Genomic DNA, 14,939 nt, shown 5'->3' with positions numbered 1-14,939 from the left:
TATTTTAGACATTAACAGTATCAAATCAATGAGCCACCACCTCATTACCACTTTTCCTCATCTCCATAAACTCTCGAAGGTACTACATCTACCATGATTCATAACTTAAATGCTGCTAATTAATTCAAGAGCTTAATTTACATTGTGCTATAGTTATTCGCGAACGGAAATAACTGTTACACACGCCACTCGGCCATTTCTCGAGAGATAAGTAAACTTTTCAGAAAGCCTGCCAAAACTCTCAGCTAATAATATAGACCATTAATCACTGTGAACTTTATAATGTGTTAATTTGCCAGGTAGCAACGGATCATTAGTCACAAAACTTCCCTTGTGTGACCCCTCATTTTCGCTAATTTGACCAATCACGCGGGCCACCCCGCACTGGCACATTATGAATAACTGGCACACAGATTTGTTGTGTTAAGATATTTGTTTTATTTGGTAATGATATATCATGATAAGGTTGCTAAACTAGTACACGATCGGTGTTCTACACCCTCTCACTCCAGGCGCCGGATTTCCTGAACCGATCTTTAGTCAATTCTCCAACCCATTCCTCCGCGCAAACAATCTATCTCCCAAAAATCGTGACAGCATTGACTGGATTGGCAACCATTTCTCGCTGCTCTGGTCTAGTCCACCTTCCACGGCAGTCAAACAACCACTGTGGACAAGCATCGAGCTTGACGCAATCTCGGCCGTGCTTCTTGTTCTTCCCATCTTCAAGAAGCTGTTGCTTCAAGATCTTTTGAAGATTTCCAAAAGATGTGTTTTGTCGACGCGCAATCTCCATCTTCGACTTCATAACCTTGGGAGGATATGCAACTTTGCGATCGAATTTAGTTAATTGGATGTCTTCATCGGGTTGAACCAGATATCGTGAGGTATAAATTGTGACCTCTCTGATGTTCTCGTGCATCCAAAAAGGAGACATCATCGTTGAGAATGTGCCCCATTTGTCGCAAGGAATCGATGCGGATCTCTGGAATGCACAATCATTCAGAGCAATATGTTCAACCTTTACATCGCGCATCTTCTTGGTCAGAGCGTCGCATTGGTCATCAGTCATAGATGTCATGGGGCAGATGAGATCGGTTGATGGATTGATCCAGATTGACGCGGCTGTTCCAGTACCCAATGTTGTGACAAGTGGAAACTCTGCTCGAGTGTCGAAGACGGGCAGGTAGAACTTCTTTCCGATAAACCTGGATTCGCTGTTCGCGTGAAGGACCCCTGGAATTGAATTGCGACTTCTAAAAGTATAGAAACGTAAGTCGCCATGACCTTGAGAGAACTTCGCGTCCAAAACCCTATCGCTCGAGAAGACAGTAACGGTACGCTCATCCCGGCAAGCCTCTTTCCAGATCATCAGTCGCACTTCTGTTGGTAAAAGTGCGAATTGGTGAAAGGTGCTCAAGTGCTTTTCCAAGAAGCCTAAGGATTTTTGTTGCGAGCCACTGAACCCCTGTGAAGATGTTCTAAACATGACTCTATCTTGAAGAAGTCGAAATTTCGGGTTTTCTGATACGATGATGATATGTGGTCTCAGAAATGCTCGTGGATTTCGGAGCTCAGGAATCTGGTTGGAAGAAGAGATTTGTATGTAAAATTTAGTTGTTTTTGAAGTGGATTTGTTGGATGTTGTAAAGAAGAGAATGTAATAATCAGAAATTTGAACGGGGAAAAAAAGCTTTTAAGGGAATGGGGACAAGCCAGACACGACCAAGCTAAGCGACTAAGACCGTAGCAAGATAGCACGGGTTATTGAACATTGTATTTATAAATCGGATGAGTCAAAAACACCGTAACTGAGTTAATACATACTTTGTACGACAGCTCGCTTAATACTACGGTAATACGGTACAATAGCGGTACGAAACCTTGCAGAGGTGCAATGGTGTGAATCATTGTATGTAGCTGATATTTTGAGTGTCTAGTTCTTCAGGCTAGTACTAGCGTAAGACGTGCTTCTAACGAAAATATTGATTTCTTTTTCAAATCACATACAGATAACAATGTAGATTATAGAGATTTATTAAAAGTTGTAGATGTAAATCAAAGATACCTGTGTGCTTTAAGGCAGAAGGTCTGGCGAGAAGGGGAACACTATTAATGATACATTGCTTACTAAAATATATCTAATTTAGAGGTCATAAAAGCTGCCCATAGCTTGTCAAGAATTGCAGTTCCTATACACCCATCCTTTCTCTCAAAAACCAAATAGGATTCTCGTAACCACTCGGATACCACGCATCCTTATTCCATTCCTACAAGACAACCCTCCGTCTTTGCTCATAATCAGAAGTGACCATACTTACCACTAAATAATGTTGATAAATATTCATCGAGAACTCTAAGACTTTCCTAGAATCTGTGATTTTTGAACATGAACTTTCATTGAACCTTGCGAGGATGTCCTCATTCTTGATTGAATAAGGCTGAAGAAGTATCATCTTATACAATAATCCACCTATAGAATTTCTACCCAAACTCCTTACCAGGTCTAACGCCAAGGAAGCAAGAACTTGTTCCTGGGTCTCTGCCAGTTGCGTGATTTTCCGAAACGCCATTCTGGGCATTCAGGCAACCTCTGTGCCTAAGTTCCCTCATTGCGTCTATCATGATTTTTTCTGACCTGTAGTGAATGAGTTGCGGCGAGTTTTCCAATCAAGTCATTAGAACATTTCATTGCATGACAGCAATGAAGTGGTCCTGATGGGCCATAGAATGTGCTTACATCTCTGCTATAAAAGAGCTCTGTGGGTTGATTATGAAGCTAGATAGGTTGAATGTCGAAGATTTGAAGATCGATCCCAATTTTGATATCAAGAGAGTTCTATTTAAAAAAAAAGTCAGTTAGCAGCAGCAAAGTATTGCAAACAGGTTCAGGTGTGAATTATTAGCGGTAAGGAATTCGACTCATGTTATCAGGTATTCAGAACTTGTGTAGAAAGTTAGTGTCTTACTAATCAATATGATCTTAATGAAGTCAAATAACTCTCATCGAGTACGCGTCTTCATATCTATAAGATTTGCTATGAAAATTGAACTCAATCTTGGAATTATCTTTGTCGAGTTTACTTGAGGCAGAGATACAGTGACTGTTAAATAGCTAAATGACTCCATTTTCGCGTAAATATAATAGCGCCAATATCTCGCTAGTCTGTTTACAGCGTTTTGATTGGTGCTAGGCGAATCTATATATTCAACAGCTGAAGAAAACAGAAAGCTGTACTACATTTCACGCGATTCTCCAGTTGACTCGAATTATTGATAGGAAGATTTGTTTCACGTGCCATTGTAGTACGTCTAGTTCTGAGAATTAGCAAGTCTTAATACTCAGGATTCGCAGCTACATATATAACCGTTGCGATACGAGTGAGTATACACACGTGAGGGTGCGCTAAAGCATGAGTGTATTGCATGTAGCTCTCGTAGCTCTGGACCTAGAACAGAATACACAATATCAATCAATGCATTTTAGACCTATCATGAAGATGTCAGAATCACCAGAGGTGATATTAACAACAGTGAGACCGTGCTCGAAAGTCTCGATTTAGTAGAATTTCGAACCTTCTATATTCTGGGAGCTTTATAAGTTTTTATGGACGATATTGTTTCGATGGCAAAACATGAGAGCCCATGATCTAGAATTTCTATGAGTAGTATCTACCTGCAATGTGCACTGAGAAAGTAATATTTGCTGCAGCTAATGGAATTAAGCAAAAGAAAATCGTTGGAACTTAGGATCACGAGGTCATAGTTAGTTTGGTATAACTGGCACTAATATGATCACTTCGGTTTGTTTGCAAAAATTTACTCTCCTTTTGTACATTGATCACAAAACATTGGGTCACGGGATACAGAATGAGGGCACAAGATCCATAATGAATCAGTTGCTGTTATTTCGTGGGAAGTTATTGGAATGGAGCCTGATCTATGTACCTAAGATAATGTAAGATGAAAAGTAGACCCAGAGCTCACAGCTCAAATATTCGCAAAGAATAGAAGTTCTTCCTGCGATCATGACCGAAGAATTAGGGAACTGCCCGAGGCGATGTCTATCATCCTAATTCTATCCCCCAAATTTTGTACCCATGCACCTCGTGGTAAGATCCGAATAAGTAGGCTGCCAGACAGTCAGTTGCTATCGGAGAGGAAGGAACCACATCCCACAGAATGCACTTTGCTACCACTCATGACGTAAGTCGGCAGTACCTATACTCCCCAGCAAGTACATTGTGCCATTCAACAGTGCACCAACACGATCGACCAATGGTTCAACATCAAACCTAAATATCCTTCAAAGCCTCAGTCTACAAGGCCGCACAGCATATAAGCTCCGGTTGAGTCCATGTTGTCCGATGCTTATAGAGCCAGCTAGGCATGTGAACCAATCTTTCACCCGTCATCTTATCCAACTCATTCTGAGCACTTTGCAAAGAGCTGAGATTCCCCATCAAATCTTCCAGTTCTTCGAATCTGCTATCAGCCTCCATAGAATGCAGCATGACTTCCTCAGAATCTCGTTCGAGATTAACCCTGGTCGAACTGACGATTCTGAGAGGCTGACGACGGATGTTAATCGGATGTAGTGAACTGTAAGCTAGAATCTGGCGAAGACTATGATTCATCCACTTTGGGATGACGACAAACGTGTGCAAATTGTCTGTTAACTGGGAACATTGAAATTCAAAAGAATCAATACATAAGCGTTCGATATTGAAGCGATTTATCATTTGACTGAATTTCAAGAATTGGAAAACTGTCCATATGGGACTCCCGTTGCGGACAGGACAAACGATATCGATACTAGGCTTTAACCAGATACGCGGAAGGGGAGATGGGGTATCAGAAGTTGGTGCATAGATGTCAAGCTTTTGTGATTCTCTTCGAGCTTCGTGACAGACTTGCATGATGGCAGGAGTCTCGGATGCAAATCGAAATTCGACGTCGTCGTTTTTTCGGTCGGTATAGACGGGCCAGATAGGAACTGCTCTCGGTTCTAGAGATGCGAATTCATATATCTTAATTCGGAGTTCTAGTGGAAGGTCCATGAACTTAGGGAACGTGTCTAGATGGGGCTTATGAGATTGCTGTTCGAGGTTAATGGTTGAGGGTACAATTGAGTAGTTTGGTCGGGGAGGTGGAGGAGACCGCCGGCATTGTTTGTTTCTCGGAGACTCCCGGGTGATGGATGAATCAGAGCATTCTTCTTGTTGCTCTTCTTCAAACGAAGAGAGGCCGCGATCATTGGCATTTGGCATTAAGCTTCTCTTGTGACTTGTAGCCCCTGCAGAGTGATTGAAAAAGGAGTAAGACATCTTTTGTGATGATGATGTTACTAGGGCTCGATGACTGTAAAATTTAATCGTGAGACAATTGTATTTCGATGGTGGAGAGATAAATAGTGAGTTGGTGTCAGTCGACTTTGATGTTGACAAAATGAGAACGAAAGAGTTGATCGGAGGGGGGGAACTTCCTTTAAGTAAGTATCTCAAAGTATTGAATCCTTTTGTTTACGGTTATGATTTGTAAAATTTGTTTACGGCGTCACAAACTTCACACATGATGAGATTATGCTATGTAATGATACAGCTATACGGCTTCTTAAAAACATAAATGTTCACCGTAAACACATATCTAGAGACACTAACAATTGTGGCTTCGATTCATGTCGCTAATCACTGAGACAACGGTGATTTTCAAAGTTCGCGACATTCAGACGTGGTGCCGTACAGACTCTTTAAACTTGATCTTGTATGCAGTTATATCTGTGAACCTTTCCGGGGAAAACGGCGAACTACGCTAGAACATATATAAAACGGTACAGTCACATTCTTATTACAACCGTAACTTTGATGATGAAACAGTTATCTTGTGGAATAACATGGTAATGAGAAAGCTAGTCAATGATTGGAAATGTAGACTTATGGATCTTGTCAATTATCAAAATTCAAGCCTCCCAATCTTTCTCGCTCAGTGAGATCATAATTGAGCATACATATTACCCCTGAAAGACTATCAAGACTTGCATATCTACAACACTTATCGTCTCGCTTACATCTTTCGCCTCCATAAATCCTGTTCAGTCCGCTGACCCATTAAGGCGTTGGCTTATAACGGAACAAGTAAAACAGCACCTGATCCAGAGAAGCTTCATACCACTTTTTAATGTTTTGATTCTGATCGGACAATTAAATAACCTCACAAGCATTGCGTCTTCTTCAAATCGTAAGAGTTATTATTTTAGCAGTGTCAACCGTTCTGTGGAAGAATCATAGCATTATCGAGCAGCTATATGACTATTGAAGGACTATCTTGAAATGAACTAGGCCTGGTATATGCCCACACTTTCTCGAAACCCATCCGGCAGTCTCAATCAGCTTAGCTAATTTGCCTAGAAATCGGCTCTCGAGAAATAATAGTCATATCGAATCAGAAATATCATCTTCTTGGTTGTCCAGTCACAGTTCTTGACTATATCTTGCTCTCTGTATTAAATCTTCCATAGTACACAACCCGCTTGAACATTCTATTTTCTTTGCATTCCAATTGTAGGCGGCCCAAAAGTTGAACTAGCAGATGAGACAATTGAATTTCCAACACTTAGATATGAATTGAAATCTTAGAACAAAATCTTTTCGGATCTGTGGAACCACTTCTTGAACCAATCGTCAACTATTTTGTGGCAGTATCAATTGAATTCAATGGAGTCCAGCCTTGCCAAGTCCATATCTCATTCTCGCTACCATTATCACTCGTCCTTCCATATATCACTATATTCCCCACTTTCACCGTCGGCTTTTTCCAAGAACCAACGATGTGATTTCTAAGTCTCTCAGGGATCGGTTGACCTTCTGCTAACGCTCGTGTAACTTCTTCGTCATACCGTCTTTCATCCTTCTCAATATCTGCAACATGTGCATCCAACGCCTCTTTCTCCCTATTACAAATTAAATCAACCCCAGTAATTGGCTCAAATGCAATCGTTAAATTCCTCGATTTGAGTCGATCATAGGATACAAAAGGCTCGTAATAAATGAGTATTTCATTGATACGACGCCCCAGAGATTTTGATAATCCCGGGTCATAATGATCAGAACGAATGGCAACTTTATGCAACTTTGAGCCACATAGACGTTCATCTGCATTAATCATTTTGCTGAAGGCACCATATCCATGTTCATTTGTCTGCGCAGCAACAATTCTGTCTCTATCCCAATTGACGTATATTCGCGGCTCACTTACAATGTTCATTCCACAATATGTTGGAATGTTGATTCCGAAATCCAATTGATAGAATTTGAGGCCGATGATACGAGATTCTCGAGATACATGTAGAATTGAGGGTATGGCACTAAGAGTTACCCAGCGAGTCACCTGACAGGCGAACCGCCTTCGTTCCTCTTCAAAATTTCCGAGACGTCGGTACCAGATGTCAAGGTTGCGTGGTTGATTGGCAACGAGTTCCCAGATTTTGAATCGTATTTCAATGGGTAGTTTGAGGAATCCAATGCGATTGGGAGCGACGGGTTTAGGAACAGACGGAGAACTAATGGTTTGATCCATGGTGGGTTGAATACTGATGAGTGTCTGATGTATAAGGCTAGCGGATCCAATGCGGATTCAAGTATTTGAATATAATGCGATGTTTTAAGAAACCGATATACTCTAAGTCGATCCAGATATATAAAGCGCTCTGCTATAGAACTGCAGTTCCAACTATTGAGAAGCCTGGTTGACGGAAATCCGAATGAGAGTCTTAGACGATGTCGATCCCCTGATGCATTGATGAGCTCTTAGACAGGTGCGACCGAACGAAGTACAGTGCTATCCCTTCACTGTCTTTGGTCCTGTGCCGAGTATAATAGGTTTGAGGTATTGATCCTGTCGATTTGATAGTTCAGAGAAGAACGATGTGTTCTGAAGCAGAGACTTTTCAAAGCCAGGTAGCAGTGCCAAGAGGTGATGTCAACATATCGATAGTCGGGCTTACATACACACTTGACCAATCGGAAGTTTGGAGGACCGTAGAATCTAGAACTATTCATCACCGACCCCACATTCACAACCTCCACACTACCGAGACTAGCTATTTGAGTATATCCTCGACGTCATGAAATGTTATGAAGTATTTGAGTTTTCAAACTGGAAGAGATCATGCAATTTCCATGTATAAATCGAGTCGGAAGTATTCCGTAAGGTATCTGGTTACTTCGATGCGTTCGGTATTGAGATTGATTTTGCGATCCTTGGGTATCAACAGTTATTAGTTTCCCCGCACTTAACAGTCAACAATGTTATCCACAACTCTCCTCCCACTGCCGTCTCTCTTTCTCCCGTAGCCAATGGTTCACCAGGTGCGAGCGTATCACACGAGGGTAATTGGATTTGCTGCGATAACTTACGTGTAGCATAAAGTTATCATTGTACACAAGATATGTTACGATCCATATCCCCTGGTAGAGCTCGAGACATACGACTATCCACTCACTTGAAGCATTCTCATCCAGCAAACGCAAAATACGCCTGTCACCTTCCTTCCACAACACATGCCACTACAACATCAAAAGCCAACAAGCCTTGACGCCGCTTTCGACCAAACACTGTCCAGACTTCAAGCTGGATTGGCATTCTCGGTGACCCTTCTTTCTGGTCTTGACTTCATATGGTATGGGACTCTTCGCGCCTCCCGAATTCCCTATCCTCTATCCATCGCAACAATTTCCATCCACGACCTTTCCTTCCTCAAATGAATCCAGCATCTATCATCTCATTCTCTCTGCGCAATTGAGATTGAAAGCCATCCCACCAACCATCCCATCCTCACGGCAAATTAGAGTAAACCTCATAGATCTTCATCACAAGATAGATAACCACAAGCACCCAAACCACACCCCAAAGAAACGCCTTAACAAAAAACATCCAAACCGAAAAGAAAAACACAAAAATCGGTGACACCCAAAGAAGCATCGTCCACAAGATATAAAGCATTAGCAATGTCATAAATGTGAATGTAAGAGGGCCCGTGAATTCAAAAAGCAGGGACATGATGGATGATAGATGAGTTGATATTGATCGCGGAGTTAAAGGGCGAAATGAGGTTCCAAAGTAGTATTGATTAGGAAGATTGGGGGTACTAGTAATAAAATTACCCATTTTTGAAGTTCAATATTTTGTTTTGCTGTTCCACAGAGATGCATCTGCATGTATCCACATTTGATCTTTGTATGCAATGCTACACTTTTCACGTGATACCTCTGAAAATCCTCTTCATTTCTTGTGTCGTGGGAAGACACAATACAAGCCTCTTGCACAGGGCGAATTTTGAATTTTGGGGATTTTCGGAATTGCTGACCATGCAAAAGTTGGGCAAGAAGTATCAAGATTTTTTTCAAGAAAAGGTAAGTTAGTTACCCTCCTGTCTCTTAAATCTTTATAAATACTAACCAGACGTTTTTTTTTCTTATATTTCAAAAAAGGTAATACGGTTAATAGCATATGCTAAAAAAATCGCAGATATCAAAGCATTTAATCAATATAATGCGCGTAGACCTTAAAGTGTAGTAAGAATTTGTATTATGTAGAAATGCTCAACATTACTATTCATGACTGTTTAATGATTCAACAGACTAAAATAGTATCATAATGATATTCAATGAGTTGTCAGTCTATCTACCACCCCTCCCCTAATCCCCTGATCCTAAAGCTAACCAGCAAAGGTCTTCGCTTAAATCTCTCGTACTCTTCCTGCCAAACTAAGTGACCCGATTAAATATGCCATTTCCACCTCCCACTTCTCTCACCCCTCCAACAAGCACACCCTCAATTCCTCCCCGACGGACAATTCGGACACCCCTCAACCCCACAATGCCAAACCTCAAACGGATTCTTCGATCTCAAAATCCAACCAAGCGACTCCGGAACCGCATGCATCAACAACCTCAACCTGGGAGGCGTCCACTTTTCCAAAACCTCCGTCGAGAGATGGTGAAAAACGGGTAGTCTAGCTAATAATTGATGTGTAGGCGGATCCGCAAGACCCTTTTCAACATCACGACGGTCTTGTACCATTTTTGGAACTAGGTCTCTATATCTAGTGATAGATCTATGGAGATCTGAAATCACAACTCCGAGTGTGCATTTATCTGTCTTTCGGATGGTATTCCAATCTACCGATGAGATGGTGTGAGGAAAGCCTCGAGATCCATCTTTGTATGGGGTTCCATAGTTTGCTCCTGCGTAGAGAGTGATTAATTTTAAGGCGTGAGGAGGACGCACGATACTGGTTAGCCATTGATCGAGATGTACTGGTCCGTTGAAATCATCGGCTAGCTCACCCCATTGTGATTGGTCGAGTGCGATGCTCTGACACTGGGCTTTGTGCATCGCGGCTACGAGCATAACTGTGACATCTCCGAATAAGTCACCAACGGGACAAATGACATCGCAGTGGGGATTGATGTAGAATCGAGGTGTGAGACTGATGGAAAAGAATCTGAAGTTGTGCTCGGCTACGAGGGTTTTCTTGTAGTATCTCTTGGCTTCTAGTCTCGACTCTTGGCAAACACTAAATAGCGTGGGAATGGGAGTATCGGATCGGAATCTGACAAGCTGTTTAGATTCATCTTCTCCAGTGACTTGTTTGCTTAGATGATGACGTCTCTTCACAGCCACGGGTACATGGCGGCGTTCAAAAGAAGCAAATTTCCACACCAAGCGTTGGATCTCAAGGGGTAATTTAGGAAACTTCGTGAAGGATTTCGGACTGCTGCGTGAAGAGAACATAGCTTTGGTAAGTGGTGATTTGATGATGAATATCGACGATATGTTGGATACTCAAAGTGGAAAATATGGCAAATTTCTTTGAGTGGGTAATTCGTAGGTATTGCTTTGGTTGCTTGTATCGAATTGTGTGTTGAAAGAGGAGCAGGGTTTCTAGGAGGACTGTAGAACTTATATGACCTAGTTCATCAGTCGTCCATACAGCCAAGACGCCGTAAGGTCATTAACACGGCAAAGAAAGTCTACCTCTGCTGTATTGGCATCATCGAAACCATATAATTTCATCCCACTTCATTCAAAGAAGGCATTTTCATCAGACTTGCCGTACACCGTGTCACATTTGACAAAGTCAACCCTAGATATCCAACTACGACTTCTCAGATCCATTTCCACCATACCGTACTAAATTATTACTGAATCATCGCCACCACCGTATCGCTGTACCTCCCTCAGAGTCCTTTGACAATAGTTCTGATTAAGTTTCCGAGGACCGTAACACCTGCCACAAATAACACACCAAAACATTACCTAAAACCCAAATCCAAAGCCTGCATTCCCAGTCCCCGCACCTCCCGTTCCAACACCCCCAATCCAATCCCCTGCATTCAACCAATCAACTTGTCCCCACATCTCTTCCATGTCCATCCCCTCGAGCGATTCTAATCCCGTATTGAAATCCAAACTTGCCGTAAACTCATCATCAAAACCCGTCTGTCCAGTATGCGCAGGCTGCGGTAGGAAATTAACACCTGCATTGTCCCATACTTGTGGCCCCTCGGCTCTTGTTTCATTTTCAATTCCTATGTTAGTTGTAAATTCTTCAGTCTGAACTTGGGCTGGATCAATTGTACTTTGAGCCATCCTGGAAGAATCTTCTTGGCTAGAGTTGCTTTTCGCCTTCTCCATTTCCATTTCCCTATCAAAATCTCCCCCATCGAGAACCCACTTCAAAACGCGTCCCACCACCCCCCTCACTCTTCTCAACAATGCATAATTCCCATCCGTATCTCTCACCCAATCCAGAAATGCACCAAAGAGTGTCAATCTCTGAATCGCTACACTTTTGGGAAACCTCGCCATAATTTTCTCTTGGGTTCCCATTTTCCTCGTCTCAGAGCCAGAAGCAGAGGTGGAATTTCCACTCATCCTTTTTAGCAACTCCACACAGATTACACCTGCCGCTGGAATTCCATAGCTCGTAATAAACCAATCGAAACAAAATTCAAACCCAACCAACACATCCCTCTTCTCCCACATCATAATGACCTTTTCCAACATTTCCATTGCCGTATCCAGTAACCCCTGAATATAGTTCCCTTCTAGGCGATTTGCTACTGCAAGTCTATATAACAAAAGAGTGTTTTGTAGCGCTTCAAATGACATGATTAATTGTACAAATAGTAATCTCCCTGTCGATGTTGGATTAAACTGGAACTGCGGTGGTCGATTCAGAGATAAGGAGGCAGTACGAGAAAGAAGAGAATCTATGCGTTCACGACTAACCTCCACATCCACTCCTAAAGCTCCTTCTAATATCTCTTCTTTGACCATGTAGATTTGTAGACTAGCTCTATAGCAAGTACTACAATACATTTCGCCTTTCCGATTCCATCCTTGCTCATCGCAAGCAGCTATTGCTTGTTGCAATTGAGCACGGGGAAGGAAAAGTTCTGTTTCTGAGAGATCGGAAGGCATTTGAAGACGGCAATAAAGACGAGAAATGCCAGGTGGTGTACCGTTGAGAGCCGAGGAACATTTGTCCATGGTGTAAACTGAAGCGAACAATCGACGTTTGTATTCGGCGGCTGTGGTTAGGAGGTGAGGAGGGAGATGGGGGAGACGGTGGAGTCCAATAGCACACGCTGCTGTTATCATGTTTCCATGTCGGTTGAGATTACTATAATCTTAATGTTTGAGCGTTATGTTAGCTCATCTTCTGAAACAAGCATTATCATGACAGAGTCTTCCGAATTCAAGAGAAAGGTAACATACTCTCATCCCCCACCACTGAACTCTCCAACACATAAATAGACAACCGAAATGCAACCACGATCTCATTTACCGTATCCGTATAATCACACATTTTCCCCATAACATCTGCACACTCGTTCATTCTCCAACTTGTCTGTCTTCTATTCCTCCCATGATTTTCCTCTTTTTGTAATAATGGATTTCCATCCACCAGACTCTGATATGCTCTTCCTATGAAGCAAAACAAGAGCCCCATAGATTCAAATCGAATGTTGGGCCCACTAAAAGTATTGAGCCATGCGATACCATCGTCCGGAGATGAAGGTAACGGTGTTTCTTCGTTCTTGAGCAATGTTTCGACGAAAGGTATGAATTTCTCTTTGCTACGAGGTTCAGCTAAAATTGAGCCAAATGTATCATAGATACTCGAAATTAAATATTTGACCATAAATTCGGGCATGACTGAAAATTCGACAAGATCGTGATACCGCCCTAAAAGTTTATTACAGCTTGAAAGTGAGGGTATGTTCCAAAGTGCTTTGGTAATCATTTCACAACGAATTGTGTAAGATGTCGGTCTATTTCTTCCTAGCTTTGAGAAGGTTAGATTTTGGAAAGCAGAAATGAAATGATATATGGGAGCTCACAAGCGGCGGGCCAAAAGGCGAAGAACTAGGGTTTTTCCTTCCACCCTCCCCAATATCCAACATTCCTCCTATTCCTCCTGATAATATCTCTTCTCTCTTCCCACTCTCATCACCTTCTCCGCTCCCTCTTTCTGTTTCCAATTCTTTCCCCTCTCCTTTCCCCTCTCCATTCCTAAAAACAGCCCCAAAACTTGTGGGCCCCCAGAACCGTTTACTCTTCTTGTAACTAGGCCCACTCCAATTATTATTCATTGTTGGCTTTCCACGCGTTAATTCCACAGAGTTTGGAAACGAATATGTGTGAGATTGACGATTGGGGGTTGGAGATCTACATCCGCGGGAAGAACGGTATACGTTGTTTGTGAGTTTTGTGGTCTGGGTTTCCACCTCGGTTGTGAGCATACCAGGAGAATTGTTTCGAGAAATGGTTGACTTGGAGATGTTGTAGGAATGTTTTGGATTTGTTGAGGGAGCCTCTATATCTTCTCCGCCGCCTTCTTCTCTCTCTACGTCTCTCATAACAGCAGCATTGGCCAAGCTATCCAATCCCCCTCTTTCTCTTTCTCCATTTCCATCAACCCATTCCTCTCCATTTTCACCTCTCCCTTTCACTCGCTCACCAATTCGCCTCCGTTTCACGCTTCCCCCATCTCCACTCGCTCCCCCGCCTTCCTCAGTTCTTCCTCTCTCCCCGACCACCCTCCCGCGACTCATAGGCGCGGGATGATACCAACACCTTCCCTCTAATCCCCTCTTCACACATCTCCCGCAATATGGCTGTTCATGCCCGCAAGCCAATTTCCCAATCCTACACGGTTCACACGAAGGACGCTTGCCGTTTCTGCGTAGATTAGGTGCTGAAGACATGATCTTGTCTTCTATCGAGTAAAAAGCCGAGTTCGTTGGGGAAATATATCCCGTAGTATTATAAAATCGTAACTCCTTATTTATCCAAATTCCGTCTCCAAACAGGACAAGAATCAGGGGAGATCACGAGTCTCCGTGCTCTTTAACAAACTTAATTCCAATAACCACGCATGTAGATGAATCGTATTTTTGCAAACCGGTAACTACACTGTGATGGCTAATTCCTTTGTTCATATGACTCAATCGAATTTAATTTACAAAATAACCATACCGTCACATAGGGCCAGGTTGAGTTGATTGAGTATGAAACGCCCCATGGTGAGAATAGTGATTAAAAATCAAAGTAAGCTACATTCTCGGATGTTGCCTGCGTATGTGCACGTGACGACATCATCACCCTATTCCCGAAATGGATCTGACCCTTGCGAGACGAGCCAGTCTACTGGGTTCATTGATGCCAAGGGGTGGATGGCTAAGTAAGTATGCTAAGAAGGGCCAATGATATGAAAGAGGAAGGTAATGATAGGAAGAAGATTGTAGAAGGAATAAATGTTGCAACTTGACCATAGTCGAGGGTCGTCACATCACATCACACTCATGTAAATACCAATTCATTTTCGTATAATAATCTTTATTGATATGATCAAACTACCTATGACTTCT

At 42.3% G+C, this 14,939-nt stretch overlaps 6 protein-coding genes across 6 annotated transcripts; all 6 read right to left on the bottom strand.

Annotated features, from left to right (window-relative positions):
- Positions 1-574: 574 nt before the first annotated feature.
- Bfra_003780 (uncharacterized protein) lies at positions 575-1,489 on the bottom strand (the record flags this gene model as incomplete). Its single annotated transcript, XM_037334184.1, has 1 exon — positions 575-1,489. The coding sequence occupies one exon, from the start codon at positions 1,487-1,489 to the stop codon at positions 575-577; it is 915 nt and encodes a 304-aa protein (XP_037194271.1).
- A 1,017-nt stretch (positions 1,490-2,506) lies between these two features.
- On the bottom strand, positions 2,507-3,129 carry Bfra_003779 (uncharacterized protein; the record flags this gene model as incomplete). Its single annotated transcript, XM_037334183.1, has 3 exons — positions 2,507-2,593; positions 2,639-2,779; positions 3,085-3,129. The coding sequence occupies 3 exons, from the start codon at positions 3,127-3,129 to the stop codon at positions 2,507-2,509; spliced, it is 273 nt and encodes a 90-aa protein (XP_037194270.1).
- Positions 3,130-4,319: 1,190 nt separating this feature from the next.
- Bfra_003778 (uncharacterized protein) lies at positions 4,320-5,327 on the bottom strand (the record flags this gene model as incomplete). The annotated part of the gene is made up of 1 exon (XM_037334182.1): positions 4,320-5,327. The coding sequence occupies one exon, from the start codon at positions 5,325-5,327 to the stop codon at positions 4,320-4,322; it is 1,008 nt and encodes a 335-aa protein (XP_037194269.1).
- A 1,357-nt stretch (positions 5,328-6,684) lies between these two features.
- Bfra_003777 (uncharacterized protein) lies at positions 6,685-7,575 on the bottom strand (the record flags this gene model as incomplete). Its single annotated transcript, XM_037334181.1, has 1 exon — positions 6,685-7,575. One exon carries the CDS (start codon positions 7,573-7,575, stop codon positions 6,685-6,687), a length of 891 nt encoding a protein of 296 aa, XP_037194268.1.
- A 2,256-nt stretch (positions 7,576-9,831) lies between these two features.
- Bfra_003776 (uncharacterized protein) lies at positions 9,832-10,794 on the bottom strand (the record flags this gene model as incomplete). Its single annotated transcript, XM_037334180.1, has 1 exon — positions 9,832-10,794. One exon carries the CDS (start codon positions 10,792-10,794, stop codon positions 9,832-9,834), a length of 963 nt encoding a protein of 320 aa, XP_037194267.1.
- Positions 10,795-11,319: 525 nt separating this feature from the next.
- On the bottom strand, positions 11,320-14,276 carry Bfra_003775 (putative fad dependent oxidoreductase superfamily protein; the record flags this gene model as incomplete). The annotated part of the gene is made up of 3 exons (XM_037334179.1): positions 11,320-12,695; positions 12,784-13,354; positions 13,410-14,276. 3 exons carry the CDS (start codon positions 14,274-14,276, stop codon positions 11,320-11,322), a joined length of 2,814 nt encoding a protein of 937 aa, XP_037194266.1.
- Between the last annotated feature and the right edge of the window lie 663 nt (positions 14,277-14,939).

This window comes from Botrytis fragariae, assembly GCF_013461495.1.
Source record: "Botrytis fragariae strain BVB16 chromosome Unknown tig00000045, whole genome shotgun sequence".
NCBI classification, from domain to species: Eukaryota; Fungi; Ascomycota; class Leotiomycetes; order Helotiales; family Sclerotiniaceae; genus Botrytis; species Botrytis fragariae.
The sequence above is the reverse complement of the archived record's forward strand: the minus strand, read 5'-3'. Positions and strand labels throughout refer to the sequence as shown.